This window comes from Dermacentor silvarum, chromosome 2, assembly GCF_013339745.2.
Source record: "Dermacentor silvarum isolate Dsil-2018 chromosome 2, BIME_Dsil_1.4, whole genome shotgun sequence".
Lineage (NCBI taxonomy): Eukaryota > Metazoa > Arthropoda > Arachnida > Ixodida > Ixodidae > Dermacentor > Dermacentor silvarum.
In genome coordinates this window covers 129,465,265-129,487,222 of record NC_051155.1, presented here as the reverse complement: position 1 = coordinate 129,487,222, position 21,958 = coordinate 129,465,265, and the positions used below count along the sequence as shown (strand labels likewise).

At 44.4% G+C, this 21,958-nt stretch overlaps 2 protein-coding genes across 2 annotated transcripts in view; both read right to left on the bottom strand.

The window, feature by feature from the left end:
• Nucleotides 1-21,958, bottom strand: part of LOC125943532 (uncharacterized) — a 79,122-nt gene that overhangs the window by 14,643 nt on the left and 42,521 nt on the right. The window contains exon 5 of the mRNA XM_049662890.1: nucleotides 21,407-21,544. Coding sequence (XP_049518847.1) covers nucleotides 21,407-21,544 — 138 coding nt within the window. The remainder of the gene's footprint in view (nucleotides 1-21,406; nucleotides 21,545-21,958) is intronic.
• LOC125943152 (uncharacterized) lies at nucleotides 588-14,280 on the bottom strand. The gene is made up of 3 exons (XM_049661591.1): nucleotides 14,145-14,280; nucleotides 10,749-10,883; nucleotides 588-709 (listed from the first exon to the last, which is right to left on the bottom strand). The coding sequence occupies exons 1-3, from the start codon at nucleotides 14,265-14,267 to the stop codon at nucleotides 629-631; spliced, it is 339 nt and encodes a 112-aa protein (XP_049517548.1). The 5' UTR covers nucleotides 14,268-14,280; the 3' UTR covers nucleotides 588-628.

Genomic DNA, 21,958 nt, shown 5'->3' with positions numbered 1-21,958 from the left:
ACCGCATACAGTGCAACCAATTCAGGCCATATTCATTCACAGATGAGTAATACGGTGATTCTATGCCAAACGACGAGCATGCGCAGTGACGATTATTTGCGTCTGAGTGGAACCTGTAGTACGTTTGCTTAATACCGATAGTGGGATGATGAATGCAGTGGTTATAAGTTAGGTTGTCTTGAGAAATGTCAAGCATTTACTGAGAAATGTCAAGCATTTACTGAGAAATGTCAGGCATTTACCGTACAACGCAAAGTACGTAAGCACAGCCTGTGTGTAAAACATCAATCCCATGTTCTGGCTGTAAGCTGCGCAGTTTCTTTATCCAAAGAAAGTACCATAACCGGGCTGTCCGTTTCAAGCCAGCGAAGTGACACGCACTGTATGTCGATCACTAAGTAATGGTTCGCAGCACTGTTCTCGTCGCAGCTTGGAAAATAGAATTGATCGAAAGGCGGTATTCATCAATAGAAGCGGTTCACATAGGAACGACGTACGGCTTGAATTTAAGGTCAGCGCTGAAATTGAAACGGCTTCTTCACGGATCTGCATGAATGTCATAGTCCCTTACCGGGATTAAGTCAGCAATGTCATAAGATTGCATGGATGCTGACGTTTGTTTTTGGCCCTAATCTATGTCCGGTGACTCCGAGTTCTCCACGGCGGTGTGATACGATGTCCTGTTTTCCGTCATCTCAGCCAAAGATGCCTGGTAAAAGCAACGGCTGGTAAGCAGCAGTTCATGGAAGTGGAGATATAATAATATAATGATTTAGGATTTGTTTAGAGGCTTGTCACGGGTGAAGTACTGTTATGATGAACATTTTGGGACATAGCTGGATGGGTAATTTATCAAGACAATTTTGTGACCACCAGGCAGGTTACTTCAGCCAATGCAAATAAAGTACTACTGAAATGTACATTACTCATGTACAAATACTTGGCAAAAGATAGTTGTGTTTAAATTATTTCAGATTAACGCAAATTGCCGGACGTATACTGTAAATACGAATGTAAAGCCTTTGGGTAAAGCCCAGTCAATAGTGTGGCAGAAACCACTTGAGATAATGAAGACGAAATCTAGCTACACATTTACTATCTGTAGGCGTGCTGAGAGTGCACTACCGATACAGTTTACTTCAGCAACTAAGATGTCAGGTACTACAATGATGTTGATCACCGAAACAACAAAAATTATGAATGTGGCAAGGTAAGAAGATCACCATAAAAGAAATACATCTAGCAGGAATTTAGCCTCCAGTGCCGCGGTACTGTAGAGATGCATTCCACTCAAGTCTATGCCACTCGTATGATCCACCGTTCATGGTCAGCTGATCTATTCCTAACGCAGGCAGAGCGTAGCTATGACTACACATGAAGCGCGAAAAACGCGACAAGGATTAACAAAAACAACGACATCGCTATGAAAATGCGGCTTTGATTCACGACTGACCGATTAGGCTTGTGAGCCGTGTAGTTCAAGTATCAAGACTGTTCCAGCAATATCTCCGGCAAAAGCCCCGAAACCCGACATTTTTTGTCTTATCACACATTGTCGGCGTGGATGTTGCCTCAGTGGTCGCTTTCATTGGGTGAACTTCTAATACATAGGAGTAGCACAAATGCCACAGCAGTTCAAGCCATTGCGGTACCTTTTTATCAAGAGCGGCTCCTCAGGCATGGTAGCTCGCATATTGTTGTTCGAACACGTACAGCCGTTAGCACGCTTAACACGAACGCTCCGCAGCGTGGCCTGGACCGGCTTGGACGGACGCCAGCATCGCGAAATGTTGGGCGCTGTTGCTGAGATATATATCTGGGTATGTTTATGGCGGCTGATGATAGCTGGGGGCGCCGCTCGATTTGACTAGTCGACTTGTCTTTCGCTTGTGTCTTACCAGCAGGGCGAGTGGGCTCACTTGGCAGGTCCATTTCGCCACGTTTCGCTCGTGGCTGCGGTCTCACGTGCACCCAGAAAACCCGTTGCGGTTTCCTTATCTCGGCAAAGCGAAATGGCATGCGACACCTTGCAAGCCTTTCGAGTTTGGCCTCACAGCTGGTGCTTGAAAGAAATGATAAATAGGAAAAGCAGAGCCAACGCAACTTTGCTGCGGTCGTAAAGGCTGGACAATAAATGAATCTACAAATGCGGTGGTGTAGTTGTTAATGTTCTTCTGCATTTCTTAAGTATCGGACAGCACGCATCGGAGTGTCCAGTGCACGAATGACTAAACATGAAGCCAGACACTAACCGGCTTTAGACACCTGGTAAGAGGAACCTTTGGACGCCTGTTAAAAGGAAGAGGCCTGGTAAGAGGAACCTTTGGACGCCTGTTAGAAGGAAGAGGCCTGGTAAGAGGAATCTTCGGACGCCTGTTAAAAGGAAGAGGCCTGGTATGAGGAACCTTTGGACGCCTGTTAAAAGGAAGAGGCCTGGTAAGAGGAACCTTTGGACGCCTATTAGAAGGAAGAGGCCTGGTAAGAGGAATCTTCGGACGCCTGTTAAAAGGAAGAGGCCTGGTATGAGGAACCTTTGGACGCCTGTTAAAAGGAAGAGGCCTGGTAAGAGGAACCTTTGGACGCCTGTTAGAAGGAAGAGGCCTGGTAAGAGGAATCTTCGGACGCCTGTTAAAAGGAAGAGGCCTGGTAACAGGAACCTTTGGACGCCTGTTAAAAGGAAGAGGCCTGGTAAGAGGAATCTTCGGACGCCTGTTAAAAGGAAGAGGCCTGGTATGAGGAACCTTTGGACGCCTGTTAAAAAGAAGAGGCCTGGTAAGAGGAATCTTTGGACGCCTGTTAGAAGGAAGATGCCTGGTAAGAGGAATCTTCGGACGCCTGTTAAAAGGAAGAGGCCTGGTATGAGGAACCTTTGGACGCCTGTTAAAAGGAAGAGGCCTGGTAAGAGGAACCTTTGGACGCCTGTTAGAAGGAAGAGGCCTGGTAAGAGGAATCTTCGGACGCCTGTTAAAAGGAAGAGGCCTGGTATGAGGAACCTTTGGACGCCTGTTAAAAGGAAGAGGCCTGGTAAGAGGAACCTTTGGACGCCTGTTAGAAGGAAGAGGCCTGGTAAGAGGAATCTTCGGACGCCTGTTAAAAGGAAGAGGCCTGGTATGAGGAACCTTTGGACGCCTGTTAAAAGGAAGAGGCCTGGTAAGAGGAACCTTTGGACGCCTGTTAGAAGGAAGAGGCCTGGTAAGAGGAATCTTCGGACGCCTGTTAAAAGGAAGAGGCCTGGTATGAGGAACCTTTGGACGCCTGTTAAAAGGAAGAGGCCTGGTAAGAGGAACCTTTGGACGCCTGTTAGAAGGAAGAGGCCTGGTAAGAGGAATCTTCGGACGCCTGTTAAAAGGAAGAGGCCTGGTATGAGGAACCTTTGGACGCCTGTTAAAAGGAAGAGGCCTGGTAAGAGGAACCTTTGGACGCCTGTTAGAAGGAAGAGGCCTGGTAAGAGGAATCTTCGGACGCCTGTTAAAAGGAAGAGGCCTGGTATACAGGAACCTTTGGACGCCTGTTAAAAGGAAGAGGCCTGGTAAGAGGAACCTTTGGACGCCTGTTAAAGGAAGAGGCCTGGTAAGAGGAATCTTCGGACGCCTGTTAAAAGGAAGAGGCCTGGTATGAGGAACCTTTGGACGCCTGTTAAAAGGAAGAGGCCTGGTAAGAGGAACCTTTGGACGCCTGTTAAAAGGAAGAGGCCTGGTAAGAGGAACCTTTGGACGCCTGTTAAAAGGAAGAGGCCTGGTAAGAGGAACCTTTGGACGCCTGTTAAAAGGAAGAGGCCTGGTAAGAGGAACCTTTGGACGCCTGTTAAAAGGAAGAGGCCTGGTAAGAGGAACCTTTGGACGCCTGTTAAAAGGAAGAGGCCTGGTAAGAGAACCATTTGGACGCCTGTTAAAGGAGAGGCCTGGTAAGAGGAACCTTCGGACGCCTGTTAAAAGGAAGAGGCCTGGTAAGAGGAACCTTTGGACGCCTGTTAAAAGGAAGAGCCTGGTAAGAGGAACCTTTGGACGCCTGTTAAAAGGAAGAGGCCTGGTAAGAGGAACCTTTGGACGCCTGTTAAAAGGAAGAGGCCTGGTAAGAGGAACCTTTGGACGCCTGTTAAAAGGAAGAGGCCTGGTAAGAGGAACCTTTGGACGCCTGTTAAAAGGAAGAGGCCTGGTAAGAGGAACCTTTGGACGCCTGTTAAAAGGAAGAGGCCTGGTAAGAGGAACCTTTGGACGCCTGTTAAAAGGAAGAGGCCTGGTAAGAGGAACCTTTGGACGCCTGTTAAAAGGAAGAGGCCTGGTAACAGGAACCTTTGGTAAGCAGCAGTTAGTGGAAGCAGAGATGTATGGCGTATGCTTTGCTTAAATGCGTCATGATCATGTTGGTATAGTATTAGAAGATGATCGCTCATCAACTAGCTCACCTTCGCATTGTATTGCCGTCATAATGAACAATTTAAAACACAGCTGAAAAAGCCAATATCTGATTTATCCAATTGTGTATAGCACGGGTGCATGACATCACATGCGTGCGCCAGTATACTTTGCGCTAAAGACGCAGGAATGAAATGATTCGCGAAAACATCGCTTCACATAAATTCCATCATGTGCGTTGGATCTTTGGACTGATGCGTAGCGGCCGCTTAGTAGCCAATAACACACGCGGTCCACTGCTTGTTGACGATGATTATGATGTTGCATACTATGGCACATACTGACAACTAAAGATCGGCCAAGAAGCGTGCCCTCGTGTTAGTTATGGTGATATAAAAAAACTGATTGAAGAAAAAGCTGGGAGGTGACAAAAGAAGAAAAGGTTTCCGGGGGCACACTCTGTTCTTTTTAAGGCGAAAGCCTAAGTGTCTATATGAGCGGTGACCTTGGCGAAACTGCAAGGTCAATTCACAGGTCGCGAAGGCGAGGCTGAAATACGGTTATAAGCCAATGAGCAGCGACATCAAGTATGGCCGTGCGATTGAAGCGTGACTACATCTCGCGGGGCAAAACACTAGTTGTTGGAAAATTACGCTTCCAATAGGTCTCCAATGGAAACATTTGGAATACTACAGACAATCCATTAGAATAGGAAAATGTGAAGTCACAGGCTGCTTGCTTCAATCCACGAATAATTATGAATACGAAACTGTCCCGGCTTTCTGAAGTTTACTCATGGCGATGCGTGCTGAGATATGCCGAGATTGTATTACCGTATTTAACACTGTAATGTCGAAAAGACTCTCTTATGCGTAGCCACAAATGTAGTGGCCACATATATAGTGTTAATCTTATAAGATTGGATCAGTAACATTATTTTTGAACTGCCTTTTCACAAATTATTTCGTTTGAGCTATTTACGAGAGAAAATCAAGAAGGACTCTACATCCGAACACATTACTATTCAGGCACTCGCGAAGTAATTTCCTGTGACGTCCTACCATTGCCATCGTTCATAATACAAGAAAGTGTAAGAGCTTAAAGTGTTTCTTTAGCTGATGACTTAACGAAGCATGACAATTACAACGCAGCTTTCGAGACAACAATACTCATTTCAGCCGATTATTACTGGACAGTAGTCACTGGTCGAAATCACAAGGTTCAACAAAAACTAATGGCAACAGAGACGATTTTGGCACGGGCGGTTCAAGTGCCTCTACATATTTGTTCGAAGCTACAGACATCTTCGACGGTTATGGTCTTCTGGGTAGCTACCAACTCTGATACGATCACTTATGAACAGCAGAAGTTCTGGGATTTTATTTGGCAGATCATTGGAATCATGGAGAAACCAATAACAAAGCCACGCGACGACTGTGTGCTACAGTGCGTCAGAGGAAACCATTGAGTTCAACGCAGGAATATATCAAGTGAGGATACCATGGACGGAGGACGATACCCTGGATGACAACTAGCTAATTGCAGAGAAAAGGCTTATGGAAGTAACTAAAGAATTATGCAAAGAATGCGACGACCTGCAGGCCTACGACAAGGCTATCCGTGAGTACTCTGAGAAAGAAGTAGAAGGAAACGTCGAAGAAACAGCAGGATCAGACGTTCAGAACAATTTGTCCATTATGTCCCCCACGAATCAGTGAGAGAGAAAGAACCACGTCAGATACGCATCAATTTGATCCATCGTCAAGCCATAATTCGGGAGAATCCCTCAATGACTACTTGGAAAATGGACCCAACCTGAATCCCGAAAACACGTTTCCTGATGAACTAGATTGCAACGTCGCAAGACATGGAAAAAATTCACCCACGATTACGATACTCCCGAATGCAAAATTTGAGCGCAAATGTGTATGTGCTTTCATTTCACGATATATTGGCTGGCGCGGACAATCTGTCTCTAGCGGCACGTTGCAAATGGAGCTAAGTGTGGCGCGACTGCTTCTCTAATTGGGAGATCACAAGAGGCAAGCACGTGGGTGACACGTGGGCGCAATTCACAGCAGCCGCCGCAGACAACCTCCGCTCATGCAGCGCTTTATTTCCATATATAGAGACGACGAGCGCTACTCTGGCGTTATTTCGTAGTGATCGTCGCCGAAAAGCCGCTCGTGTGCGGCACTACGTTTTTCTTCTGACGTTTTTCTCCATACCCTCCTCCGCTTTCCGCCTCATGGTTCCGCTGAGCCATCCTCCTGGCGCTCTCCTCACTCTCGCCGCTTTTTTAATCCCCCGCTGGTCTCTGCGTTCGCTCTCATCTTTCGCCGTGCTCGTTCACTAGGTTACGCCGACGATCGCTGCAGGAATAGGCGCCTAAGAGCTGTGCTCTCAGATAATGTATGCGGAAAGATACATGACTGAAACGCACTGAGCTTCCGGTAGTGGAAAGAAACACCCGGTGAAGCTACATCACGCCCGGAGATAAAGACCTGGTGGATGACGAGGGTAACATTTGGCACAACACCAAGTCGCTTTACTCTAGCAGCCACAATTCATCAACATTTGGGTGATTTTGAAGAGCAATACCCTGAAGTTGTTGCGCAACACTGGAAAAGAATTTACGCTGCTGCAACATACAAATACGCAAGAGCCATGTTTCATAAAACGGGGATAAATTTTAGAAAATCGACTTCCAATATGTCGCCAAACTACAATATGTATTTGATGAAGCAGGGGAAAGATTTGGATTGAAAAATCAGAAAGGAGGGATAAATGAAGGTTTTGGGACTGAAATGGAGTTTCGTCGAAGACGTACTGAGTTCTGTAGACACTACGTGGCGAGAGTACATTAACATGAGACGACTTTCGTAATGACAGATTCTACAAGCTACAGCAAGGCTATACGACCCTTTATGCCTTCTGACACCATTTTCGGTTAAAGCAAGTTGTTGCTAATGAAGATGGCGCTATAGAAACTAAAATGGATGACGAACTACCAAGCCAGCACCGATAAGCATAAAAAGAGTGGGCACAACAACTTCAGCATCTGGAGAATTTTACTATAGACAGATGCTATGACTACAACAGGCAAGCTGAAGTGGAAGCATAACTATGTACGCTTTCTCAAATGTAAGTAAAATGGCGTATGGAGCAGCAGCTTGCACAGTGACAGAATACTTAAACGGAAGCAAAGGAGCTAATTTACTCATCGCCAAAGGTAGAGCTCCTCCAATCAAAGAAATCACGCTGGCATGACTATATTGGCTATATGGTATCCATCAGATTGGCTAGTTACCTAACTGATAATTTCATCAGGAAAGTAAGCACCATAAAATTCATGACTGACTCTCAAATTTTACTCTGTTGGATGAGGTCAAGCGAGACGAATGAACTATTTATTCGCAATCAGACAAAAGAAATTAAGAGCAAGTCAAAGAAACTTAATGGGGTTGCGCGAGAAGTGAAGATAATCCTGTAGATTTGAGGACAAGAGGAACTAAGAGGAAGCATATGTTGAGCAGGGACTTGTGGTGGAAGGGCCGCGCGTGCATCGAGAGTGAAAAACAAAGACCTGATTATGAAATTGAATTAGAATCGGACGATGAAGGCAAAGTGGACATTGTGGCGTGCATGACTACCGCCATGAGTCAGGAAAGCATGAAAAATCGACATTATAGGTTTGGGTTGTACAGAAAGGCACTGCGAGTTGCAGCGTGGCTGGTGTGTTGTGTAGGAAATCTCAGAAAAGAAACAAGAACTGGTTGGCTAACAGCTGAAGAGTTGGAAACGACAGAGTTGGTGCTCATAAAAGAGGATCAGAAGAAGTTAGAAAAGGTAGTAACAAAAATAAAGGACAAGATTAGCTTCAGAGACGATCTTCAGAGACAATCAAGGAGCCTTAAGAATGCCAGGAAAGATTTAGCGCAGTGATTTCAGCTTAGCCGAGAAACATCCTATCTTACTGCCGAGAGAGAGTCGCCTGTCAGAACTATAAGTGCTTCATGCGCATCAAATAACAATGCACGGTGGAGGTTTCTTAACGATGACAAATCTAAAAAGAAGAAATTTTGGATTGTGCGTGACCCACCAATAGTAATATACGTTACAAAAAATGTATCTCATGCAAAAGTTTCAATTCATAACCAATGACACAAGAAATGGCACCACTTTCAGCTGACACAGTAACAACGGTAAGGCCGTTTGACATCATCGTTACAGACTTCGCTGTATAGCTGAATGCTCGGGAAGATAAGGACAGCAGAGCTACGAAGGTATATGCTGTGATATTTGCACCTGCAGAAACAAGAGCTGTCGAGCTGGAGTTAGTCAAGAACATGTCATCTGAAGCGTTCATACACGCCTGCCGAAGATTCGTAGCTAGATCATAATGTACGAAAATTTATAGTGTCAATGCAAGAGCATTCAAGGAGTCAGAAAGAGAGATGACCAAAATTAAAAGGATGGAAGACGACCGGATACAAAAATACACAAGCAGCTCGTATGACAAATTGAAGTTTATTGCAGAGATAGCCCCACGGTGGAGCTAACCTTCTGTGAAACATTTTATGAAACACTAATAAGAAGCTTTAAGACGAAAATGAGCAAAGCTATAACCCCTAGACTTATGAATTAAGAACTACGAACTGTGTAGGCTGAGGTAGAAGGAGTGATAAAAAACAGGCTCCTCGCTGTCGTGTATGACAATCCCGACGAGACACGGCCAATAACAGCTGCGGACGTGATAGCAGGAAAGAAAGTACTTAACAAACGCAGAAGACAGCAAACTTAGTCAACATGGTTTCTTGAATAGCTGAAGAAAAAGAAAAGAGGCAATAATAGTACGGTGGAGAAGAAGGAAACAAGAATATCTGAAGGAACTCATGTGCTACTATAAAAACGGCTGATAACACAAAGATACCAGAAGTAGATGTGCTTCTGCTTGGAGAAGCACATAAAAGAACACAGTGGAAACTCTGCAAGGTTTAAACAGTTTTCCCGGGCAAGGATAGTGTAGTAAGAGCATGCTTGCTTCGCGCACCTGGAGAAAAAGTGGCCATGAGACTGATTCAGCTGTTTTACTCGATCGAAGGCTGCTTCGGTTGAATCTGGCCGGCGGGAAGATGTAGAAAACAGTTTGAAGAGAAAGTTAGGAGGCAACGAAAGAAGAAGAGGTTGCCGGGCACATGCTGTTTTTATTCTTGTTGTTCCAAATAAAGCGAAGACGCGTCGGTTGTGCGGTCTCTCTGGTCCTTCTGAAGCAGGTGATGATATCCCTATAATGACACACGCTCGCAGCTGGGGGTTGGCCAAGAAATGTGTGGCACCTGTCGTGACAATGCAAACTAGCTCTTTGGGAAGACCACCGCGTATTAATGATGAATGTAATTTTCACACTATGCCAACACGTATCCTGAGAATGCATGTTGAAATCGTGCGTCGATGGACAAAAAAAAAAAAGGGCTCTGTGTTGTTGCCTCTACCTAAATAATTCTCTTTCTAGGTTACGCCTACCTTATGTCGGTCCTTCATTTTGCCTGAAGTACGTGCCTCCGTAGGTGTGCTTGTGTGTTCACGTGTGTATTTGCTTACACAGCTTTGTGTGAAACCGACAACGTGATCATGAGAAGGATGAGGATTGTAGTAAATGACGCGAAACCCATAGGGCCTTAATCAAGGCCGGACACACAAACAGATAGTGGTGTGCGAATGTTGAAAACGCTGAGAAGTCGCAATGTCACTCGAAAGGCGAAGCATTGATTGCGATAACAAATTAGTAGAGAGCTATCGAAGTAAGAATAGTAGTTTTGTCGGCCGTATAAACTTGTAAACATTCGCTTACTAACGTAAATTATCACGCATGGTGCCAAGCACACAAGGAAGAATTATCAAGCACACAAGCAAATCGGAACGCTTCTCACTCGATGACCACGCATGCTCGCTGTCGAAACGCTGCCCGGCAGCAGCAGCTAGCGAATTGACCTTCGTGCTGATTTCCGCTTCAACGCGAATCGGTGAGGACACAGTGCATACGAAGCTATCAGCACTCGGCGCACTCTGTCCCCATCGGGTATCGCTTTCAAGATAGGGCCCCGGCGCGTCATACACACCGCCGATGGAGTAAAACCACGTCCCCCCCTCCTCCCTCGGTGCCTTGAGCGCGACAAAAGACGGTGCGCTTCCTCCCCGCCTTCCTGCCATGCGCACGTGAGATTAAGCCATCATCGTCGGCTCACCCTCGCACGCCTTCACTTGCACATACAGCATACGGCGCGCGGCGACACCACCGGCGACGGCAACAGTACTCCAGGGATGTTTCATAATTATGAACTTACAGCAACAAGAATGATATAGCAATGTAAAGAAGCTGACTGTTCTTACCGGAACAAAGTCAGTTACTTCAAAATCTTCCGATGCTGACGTTTCTTCAGTACTCACATCGACGGCTGGAGACTCATACGTTTCCACTGGGCTGTAGCTCGAAGCCGTCTGTCCATTTATCTCGGGTGAAGACGCCTGTTAAAGGAAAAGCCCAGTAAACATTATTTAAAGGTAGCGGCGATGCAATGACAATCGCTTCGCTCCGGCCCATGTCAACATCGAGTAATAGGGAGTCCTGTCACGACAAACAATTCCAGCGAAAGCTGAATTATTGCTATATTGAACTTTGTTATTAACGGTTGCCACGGTTTATTTCAGGCAATGCGATTTTCGTGGGATATTTAAGGTGTGGATCAGAGAACAAACGGGGATAGCCGATATTCTAGTTGACATTAGGCGAAAAAAAATGGAGCTGGGCAGGCCATGTAATACGTAGGATGGATAACCGGTGGACCATTAGAGTTGCAGAATGGATACCAAGAGAAAGGAAGCGCAGTCGACGACGGCAGAAAACTAGGTGGGGTGATGAAATTAGGAAATTTGCAGGCGCAAGTTGGAATCAGCTAGCGCAAGACAGGGGTAATTGGAGATCACAGGGAGAGGCGTTCGTCCTGCAGTGGACATAAATATAGGCTGCTGCTGCTGATGATTATGATGATGGTGATAAAGTTATCGCATGTATGAATTACAGGAACGCCGAAAAAAAGCAAGCGACCTTACCTCAAGCTGACGTTTAGCTTTCATCTTAAATTGGACTCATATCAAATTTAGGGAACACGTTCAGTCAGGAAGACCTAGATATTAATTCAAGCTCAAAAATATACTTCAAAAGAACATCAACAAGAAAAAAAAAAACACACAACCAATTTTAGGCAATTGTGCTCTGAAGTTGGACACAAAGTTGAGTGTTTCGGATTCCCAGCCGAGCGGCCATATTCTGTATATTATACATTGTGTGTAATTATCATCACGTTTTCTTTATCATTTTCAGTTTAAGCGCTATATGCAATCATCTGTCGTTTCTGCCATATGGCTCGGTTCGGCATCGGCATCGGCCAACACTGCTCAGCAGCAGTGCATAGTTCGCAGATGCGAAACAAGAATACGAAAAACACACAGTGCTGCCTATGCTGTTTCGCATCAAACATTGAGAAAACCATAATGACGCTTCAGAAATGTGCTATGAAAGCATTTGTTAGATGAAAGCTCGCCTTCGTCAACATCACCAGGTTTGAAAACGTCGGTGAATCACACTGCATATGTGCGAATTATTTGTAGGCTTTCATTATGACAAGCACTATTGCGGGTGGTCAAGAACACCGCTTGCTTCTTCTTCACATATTGGTAAAAAAATCTAACAGCTTTTTACTAGAATAATATCAGTCACGACTGAATCTTCCACGAATGCTGACGTTTCTTCGAAACTCGCATCGATAGCAGGGTGCTCCGTCGTCTCCATGACGCTGTCATTCGAAGCTACATGTCCTATCATGTCAACTGCGGAGGCCTCGTAACCGAAGAACATGGCTACCATTCTGTCAAATTTGCGGAAATGTCATCACACCTGCTATGTTAAAGGCAAAGTCACTTTCTAGCTGAAAAGAAACCGGCTAGTGATCGAGTAACTGGACCAAACAGGTTGTTGACTATATCGGTCTGTGATACCGTATTTACTCGCCTAATGAGCGCACTCGCATAATGAACGTACCCCCCACTTTAGTCGTTAAAATTTTGAGTTTTTTTTTTCTCCCGCGTAATACACGCACCCTGAACTTGCTGCCGTGAAATAGGAGAGACACAGTACGATTCGGCGTCCGATATGGCATCCGGCGGGTACAATTGTCTCGGATGCCATATCGGACGCCCAATCGTACCGCGTGTTCCTACTTTTATTGCGATAGCAATCATATGGACACTCCAGGCGCATTTTGCCATCGGGGCCGACGATCGCGGTTCTGTCTCCCGCGTTCGAGGGAGGAAAGCGGGGAGGAAACGCGTCGTATTTCGTCGCGCGCATGGCGCCGGTGGGAGGTGAGGGAGGGGCGTGGCGCAGCAACTACACATTGCACAGCCGCGCGCGCCCTATCTTGAAGGGGATCTTCGTCGGGGGCTGAGCCTAGGTGCGATGGCGGCTTACACCTTTGTGCGTGCTCCGTTACCGTCGCTCAGCTTGCGTTGAAGCGATACACGGCACGAAGGTGCACTTCGCTCGCTGTTGCCGCCGCGCTTCCTCACGCCAGCGTTTCGACAGTGAGTGTCCACGGTCATCGAGTGTGATTGGTTCATGTTTGCCTGTGCGCGCTGACACCATGCTGTTTAAATTACCTTGCTAGTTTATACGGCCGATAAAACTACTATCCTTACCCCGTATAGCTGTCTACGCGTTTGCTATCGCAATCAATAGTTCGCCTTTCGGGCCAAACTGAAACTTTTTTGAAGGTGGCCCCGAAAAAAAATTGCTCAAAATTTTACCCCCCCCCCCTAATGAACGCACCCCCAACTTTGGGCATATTTTTCGGGAAAAAACGTGCGCTCATTATGGGAGTAAATACGGTATGTAGCAATCTCCCCAGAAAGGTTTTTCATTCTATGAGGTCTCAATATCATGACTTTGTTGATTCACAAAACAAAAATGTTATGAACACTAGCAGATGCGGAGATTACCCCAGGTAGAAAAACTTTTCAAGTTGTAATTGAGCTTCAAGCTACATGCTTGGTCATACGATAATCTAATCAAGCGTTAAACAAGAGACTTTCACCATCAATTGCGCGATAGGTATAGCTCTGTAGAAAGCATAAAAAATCAGCGTAGTTTGTCTCATATGACAGAGACGGCATGAATTCCAAATAACTAGTGCCCTCCCTCCCCCCCCCCCCCCTTCCACTTCTTTTGTTCTATTATGTCATTAAATATGTTCCTTTCTTTAGATTCTTTGGATGAGTTTGTGTTGCACAGGAGTAACACAAATATAGGAGCTGTTTAACACATCGTGGTTCGTGATCGGGATTGAGTCGTCTTGACGCGACAACCCGCATGACAACCCGCTTTTCCAACAAGCATCATGTGCTTGCCCCTGAGCGAGTGTGTCGCTCAATAAAGAGCACTAGTAGATCATGATTGCAACGCTCAGGCCAAATGAGGTTACGTTATGAGAATTTTGGCGCATTGGCACAGACGAAATAAGGCACATTGACAAGAGAAAAACAGGCATTAATTTCGTCTATAACACTTTAGCAGCAGGTGACAGCAGCTAAGTACTCAGTGTATTAGCAATCGAAAGCAGTATTCTAATCATAAATTTATTGTTTGCTTCAAATAGCTTGGGTGAAACTAAAGCTGGCAAAACAAGAAAACCAACTTCTTCGCATATACTTACGAACAAAATAGTTACTCACTGGAATAAAGTCGTTTAGGTCAGAAAGTTCCACGAATGTTGACTGTATTTCTGGACTCGATTCCATGTGCGGAGACCCCGACGTCCCCATCATGCTGTAATTCGAAGCCGCCTGTCCGGTCATATCAACTGATGAAGCCTGGAAAAAGAAGTGTGCGATAACCATTCATTCGTAGAAGCCGACATGGAGCTTTAAATGTACAGTCCTTACTCTAAGCCCTCCATTTACAGTCCTGTCAACAGATTATTTAGTACACGTTAGTTTAATGAAGAAGTTGAGACGACACTCAGGGCACTTCCTGCAGTGAAGATCTGTAATGAGTAGATTATTGCTATACATTACAATAGCGATATTATTTCAATAGATAGATATTACCCATCCTCGAATTTCATGAATGCAGAATCATCGGTAGATAAAACGGTGTCACCTTTGCACTGGCTGGGAAATAAATTCCGAGAAAAATAGTACAAATGGCAGTCTACTACCACAAACGGTTGTAGAACCTTACGAAGGGGCTTGCTAGCACTCAAGTGGGACAAAAAGGTCGCAGCCATTCACCATCAGGCTCTTAGATAAAGTTATATTTTATGAAGGCGAACCTTCATATTTTATTTGAAAAACGTCTGATGTACGCGTTTCTGTGCGTGTGTGTCTATAAGAGGATGGCTGAAGCTGGCTTCTTAGCAATAACTAGGTGCATGAGGAGAAGCACTCTTCTCGCTTGTCTCTAGTACTCGCTATACTCATAGCTTGCACACCCAAAGTCAGCATTCGTCGCTGAGAGGGTTATTACGACCTTTTTGAGTAATCTTCATCATCATCAGCCTATATTGATGTCCACTGCAGGACGAAGGCCTCTCCCTGAGAGCTCCAATTACCCCTGTCTTGCACTAGCTGATTCCAACTTGCGCCTGCAAATTTCTTAACTTCATCACCCCACCTAGTTTTCTGTCGTCCTCGACTGCGCTTCCCTTCTCTTAGTAGTCATATTGTAACTCTAATGGTCCGCCGGTTATCCACCCGTTATCCACCGGTTATCCAGGGCAGGCCATGATCTGCCCAGCTCCATTTTTACCTCCTAATGTCAACTAGAATATAGGTTTATTGCCGTTTCTTCTCTCATCCTCACGGCTCTTTTTCTGTCTCCTAATTAACGTTAGGCCTAAATTTTTTGTTCCATCGCTCTTTGTACGGTACTTAACTTGTTCTCGAGCTTCTTTGTTAATCTCCAAGTTTCTGCCCCGTATGTCAGCACGGGTAGAATGCAATGATTGTACACTTTTTTTCCGCGACAGTGGTAAGCTCCCAGTCAGGATTTAGCAATGCCTGCCGTATGCACTCCAACCCAATTTTATTCTTCTGCAAATTTCTTTATCATGATCAGGGTACCCTGTGAATAATTGACCTAGATAAGCGTACTCATTTACATGACTATAGAGGCTGACTGGCGATCCTGAATTCTTGTTCCCTTGCCACGCTATTTAACATTATATTTGTCTTCTGCATAATAATCTTCAAACCAACTCTTACACTTTCTTGGTTATGGTCTTCAATCATTTGTTGTAAATCGCCCCCATTGTTGCTGAATAGGTCAAATTCATCTGCAAACCGAAGGTTGCTGAGATATTCGCCGTTGATCCTCACTCTTAAGCCTTCCCAGTCTAAGAGCTTGAATACTTCTTCTAAGCATGCAGTGAATAGCATTGGAGAGATTGTGTCTCCTTGCACGGCCCCTTTCTTGATAGGTAACTTTCTACTTTTCTTGTGGAGTACCAAGGTAGCTGTGGAATCCTTGTAAATATTTGCGAAGATATCCACGTATGCCTCCTGTACTCCTTGATTACGCAATGCCTTTATGACTGCTGGTATCTCTACCGAATCAAATGCATGAAAGCCATATAGAGAGGCTGATCGTACTCCACAGAATTTTCGATTACCTGATTGAGGACATGGATCTGATGCATCGTAGAGTATCCCTTTCTGAAGCCAGCCTGCTCTCTTGGATGGCGGAATTCAAGTGTTGCCCTGGTTCTATTGGAAATTACCTTGGTGAGAATGTTATACAATGCTGAAAGCAAGCTAATTGGTTTATAATTCTTCAATTCTTTAACGTCTTCCTTCTTATGGATTAGTATAATGTTGGCGTGCTTCCAGCTTTCTGGTACACTTGAAGTCATGAGGCATTGCGTATAAAGGGCCGCAAGCTTTTCAAGCATGATATCTCCTCCATCTTTGATCAAATCGACTGTTATTCCATCTTCTCCAGCAGCTTTTCCCCTGGTCATGTCTTTCAATGCCCTTCTAACTTCATCGCTAGTTATAGAAGCAGCCTCTGTATCCTGTTCATCACTACTTCGAATGAAAGTTGCTTCAGTGATGCTGCTACATAAATGCATGCTCAGTATGCTGGAGCATGGCGATGACCGGATTATTTTCAGCAGGTTACGTTGAAAGTACAACAGTCCGAAATAACGGATATATTTACTACTTTTCTAGCAACCGTTTGGACGCACAAATATTGGTAGGTTAGTGGAGGGGCTGCAATTCCTGATGTAGCTTAGATTTTCTTAGCATACTGGGCAATATAGTATCAGATTTCAGTTAATGCTGATAGGAAAAAAACTTAAGCCGCTAATTGTACCTAGGTCATCGACCCCAAGAGTTATAACGCCAACTTTACTAGTGCATGTTATATAACACCGACGCTTTGTGGGACACTGTGGTTACACCAAGTGGATGCGATTCTTGCTCGCAACTTTACCCCGAAGACTCCATATATTTCATGAGTGGCTCGTTGAGCTAGTTGGTACATAGTTATACTAGCAGAATGCCAGCAAACTTGAAAAAGGAAAAAAATAATTCAGAGGCAGACATAGACAAAGCGACAGGAAGGTCGCTGGACCAACAACTGAACTTTTTTTCTTGAAAACAACGTCCCCCACGTCAGTACTAAACATTCGCAAGGAACTACATATCAAATACACGGTGAACACGTTATCTATACACGGCTACACCGACCAAGATATTGAAGTTGTTTCGTGGTAAGGAACACATATGGGGCACTTACACACTTCCATATATTTAGCGCAGACTAGTTCACCCCAAACGCGCATTTTGTGCTTGCAGCGTGCACTACGCGCTCGTACGTGAGTGCGCACATAGCTTTGCGAGAAGTTCAAATAGAAGTTGGTTTCTCTGCAGTAAGGAACTTTGTGAGGAGAAGCGCACCTGTCTGTAGCTTAGAGGGGTCAACTTTTTCAACGTACTGTGCGCGTGTGGTGCATGCGTGATCACTTGTGTTTGCCCGTGACAGACAACGCTATTGTGAAAACACTGTGACTTTGATTATGTGACTTCGATTATGAAAAAACAAACAGATGCGACAGTTGATTACCCTGAGAAAAATAGGTTCTCATCAATTCCGTGATCAGCACTACACGCAACCATTTTTTCCTTCAACACTTTTGCAATCTGTATCGCAAGTGCATTGAAAAGTACACCAGAGGCATGTTGTATACAACGCGGTAGCGTGCCCATTGAAACTGATGACCACAGACCCGAGTGATTTGGCTGCTGTGGAAGACAAGTGTAGTGGGTTGAAGAGCTCACGCAGGTAGAAACAGCGCATTGTCATTTGCAACAGTTTCACTGCAAGTAAGGCAGTGAAGTCTTGGATATTTTTTCGCCAACAAGAACTAGAGAAAATAAGAGGCACATGCACATAGCAGTAGACAAAATATCAAGGAAGAACTTATTTCTCTTCTTTTGTCTCACCACTATTGAGTGACAAGTTGAATTGGTCGCCTTCAGACTCGCGGCACCACCACCCGGACAAAATCGCTGGCATGTGGGTGAGAGCGGTGAATGATCAGAGGCCCCTGTCATAAGGGTTGAGATTAGCGAAGCGTGCCATGGCATTCTTCGGAGGCACAGACGGCGCCGTAGGTTTGAGCGGGGCAGTATCTTACGTGACGTCGGTGACGTGGCGAGAAACGTACTAGGAAACGTTGTATAAGAGCTTCTCTGAGAGGCCAACTCATCGGAGATAGTCACTAGTCCAGCAGGATAAGACTAGACCAGGAACTAGGTGAGTAATAGGCGTCCAGTGGCGGCCATCATAAAAAAATTGCTGTGACGCCTGGGACAAAATTTTTTTGTGCAACAGCAATCTGAAGTGCCGCTTGCTTCTAGCCGAGTTCAGGCCGTAAGAGTAACGGTACTCGCTGGATATTTCCGAGCCTTCAGATGAAGTGGGATAAGAATACAAATATCAATGAAACATGCTTACACCAGACAAAAAATGCAATGCGCGCGGGAATGACAAGGACATTTTCGCTGATTCGTATAAGCAAACTAAGTAGCTTCTCACCTGGGATAACGTCAGTTGCGTTATATGTTTCGACGGACGCTGTCATTTCCTCGGGGCTCGCTTCAATGCTTGCCGACTGTGATGTCTCTACTACGTTGTAATGCGAAGCCGTCTGTGCTGTCATCTCAACTGAGGAAGCCTGGTAAGAGAAGCGTATAATAAGCAATATTTATTGAAAGCGGAAGAGTATCTTGTGTTCCTTGCTTTTGGTATGAGACAAATCCCCAATAGGGTATAGTCGGATTATATGCACGACTGCATGGTGCACGACTGCATGGTGCACGACTGCATGGTGCACGAATCCTGCACGACTACTGCAACTTAGTAATTTGCGGACAACTCCAACGCGTTACTTCAGCCAATTGAACCTCAGTATGTTTGAGCTATTCATCACCCATTGACAAATTGCGAGAATGCTTCCACATTAGATTATTTACTGCGGATATACTGCCAACTAACACGTAGCTTCCAACTGAAAATGTAACTAGTAAAGTAATGAGGCTAAAAAATTAAGCTTCGATTCCTTGCAAACAATTGAGTGAGCTCCTACAAATAAAAGGAACAAGTTAAAAATAAGCAAACTACTACCACCTTCGTTTTATCGTAATTCGATGCCGAACATGGTACCTGAGGTTCTATTCCTGACAGCGGCAGCGAAATTTCGCGGGGAGCCTAGTGTACAGACAGGGTACGGTGGACATTCAAGAACCAGAGGGAGTCAAAAGTAATCCGGAGCCTTGCACAGCCCTATGTTTTTGAGATGTAATAAATAAGCAAATAAATAAAAAATTAAAAAAAATATTTGGTTGGCCGGTTGTTTGGTCTGACATTATCGGAAATGTGTCCATGTGCACTATCTTAAAGGTAAAGCCTTTCCATAGATCCGAGTCACCATGGGATGTAAAAACAGGCTGTGATAAATAAGTTCCAGCCAAGATGGATGTTTTTTATACTGGAATGTGCTTTGCGAGAATCACGCCAGTTAAGTATTTACGAAGTGTACGTAAGATGACGAGATCTGAATATCATGTAATATCATGATTGCCACAAGAAAAGTTCATAAATGCCGAAACATCAGACTATTAACCGGCTTAGAGACACTTCTAAGAGGAGTTTGGCTTTTAGCAAAGGAGGAAGCTTTAGCTCGGGCTCAACTTCGATGCTGCCTCATCAAATACTTGTAAAATGAGAAACGCTTTTCTGAGATAACCACTGGGTAAATTTTGGTGAAATTTGTTGAATTTGCGATATAACAATAATTTCTAGTGACTGTTGGAAGCGGAATTTCGATTTAAGGCCTGAATCGTCTAAATTAAATTTTCAGCAGTTGTTAAGTTTGAAAAAGATAGAACCTCGAAGTTTACAAATTCATAGCTCAGCACCAAGAAGAAATACCACAGTTCTGTAAACTGCATCTGTTAGAGCATCCAAAGCGGACAAATAGGAAAATCAAGTTATACCTTACGTGAATTTGTTACATTGTTTACAAGGGTTCTGGAATAGTTCAGCCCACCTATTAGTGGTCTGTTTGAGAGCCATGTATAATACATCAATTTGGTCCGCTTTGGATTTACTATTATATGCAATGTACAGAATTGTGATATCCTTTTCGATTGCTGAGTTAGAGAGCTGTAAACGTTATAGTTTCGTTTTCCGAAAATGTGAGATTTTCAACAATCTTTATGAAGAAATTGACGCCCTAAATCTACATTTTCTACCAACAGTCACTAAATTTAAAATTGATCTAAATTGGTGCAGTGATTGCCGAGAAAAGCCATATCTCCTTTCCCATGTATTTAGATGGGAGCCCCAGATCTACAGTTTCCTCATAAGGCCCCTTGCTTATTCCATATTCTAACCGAGCCTTTCAACACGACGGTATAGCTGTCAATTAAGTGCGAAGTATATTTTCGACAATAACACCGGCAACCTACCTAATGAAACTTCAATGGCGTTGGGAGCAACCCAGTATTCACATATGTTTTTTTAAAATCTATATGTAGTGCGTATGAGAAGTCCAAGGGAGCAGTCGTTTACTGCATTGAAGTTTGTTTTTCAACTAGAGTGAAGTCATTAAATCAATGAGCTCTCCTGTAGTGGATGTATCATTTAATGAAAAGTGTGGACTATGGCGGCGTTTACCGCAATAACACTTTGCAAGTGAATCCAACTTCATTGGGGGCCTTTATTACACAAGACACAACTTTATTATGGAAGGTTTCCATCTCAACATCAATTTGCACTTGTGGTGTTTAAGCAAGCCTACATTTGAGTAGGCGTCATTTCGTGTAAGCGAAAACGTTGCCATGGCAACGGTGAGCACCGTTATGAGTGAAAAAACAAAAAAGAATCAGCGTATACAGTGCAATATATTTAGGCCCTATTTATTCACAGGTCAGTAATACGGTGATTCCGTGCCAAACGACAAAGAACACAAGCATGCGCAGCGGTGATTCTTTGCGTCTCAATGGTACATTTGCTTAATACCGACATTGGGATGATGAATGAAGTGGTAGTAAGTTAGGTTGTCTAGAGAAATGTCAGGCTTTACTAAGGTGAAACAGGGAATGTACACTGCAATAGACGTGAGGCCTGTCTGTAAAACATCAATCCCATGTTCTGGCTGTAAGCTGCGCAGTTTCTTTATCCAAAGAAAGGACCATAACCGGGCTGTGCGTTTCCTCCCAGCGAAGTTACACGCACTGTATGTCGATCACTAAGTAATGGTTCGCAGCACTATTCTCGTCGCAGCTTGGTAAATAGATTTGATGGAAATGCCGTATTCATCAATAGAAGCGGTTCACATAGGAACGACGTACGGCTTGAATTTAAGGTCAGCGCTGAAATTGAAACGGCTTCTTCACACATCTGCATGAATGTCATAGTACCTTACCGGGATTAAGTCAGTCACTTCATCAGATTGCATGGATGGTGACGTTTGTTTTTGGCTCCAATCCATGTCCGGTGACTCCGACGTCCCCACGGCTGTGTGATACGATGTCCTGTTTTCCGTCATCTCAGCCGAAGACGCCTGGTAAAATTAACGGCTGGTAAGCAGCAGCTCATGGAAGTGTCGATGTAATTATATAATGATTTATAATTTTCTAAGAGGCTGGTCACCGGTAAAGTCCAGTTATCATAAACATGTTGGGACACACCTGGATGGGTAATATATCAAGACTGAGTAATTTTCTGACCACCAAGCAGGTTACTTCAGCCAATACAATTAAAACACTACTGAAATGTACATTACTCGTGTACAAATACCTGGCAAAAGAAGGTTGTGTTTACAATTTTTAGGTTAGCACAAATTTCCCTACGTGTACTGTAAACATGAATATAAAGCCTTTGGTTAAAGCCCAGTCAACAGTGTAGCAGAAACCACTTGTGATAATGAAGACGAAATCTAGCTATATATAATCATGCTGTGAGTGCATTACCGATA

Excerpts from the sequence above, each read along its gene's own strand:
- LOC125943152 (XM_049661591.1), bottom strand. The coding sequence starts at position 14,267 with ATGACCGGACAGGCGGCTTCGAATTACAGCATGATGGGGACGTCGGGG. Across the intron at positions 10,884-14,144 it reads ACCTAAACGACTTTATTCCA|GCGTCTTCACCCGAGATAAA; the intron begins GTGAGTAACTAT and ends TTCCTTTAACAG. Across the intron at positions 710-10,748 it reads AAGTAACTGACTTTGTTCCG|GCATCTTTGGCTGAGATGAC; the intron begins GTAAGAACAGTC and ends TGCTTTTACCAG.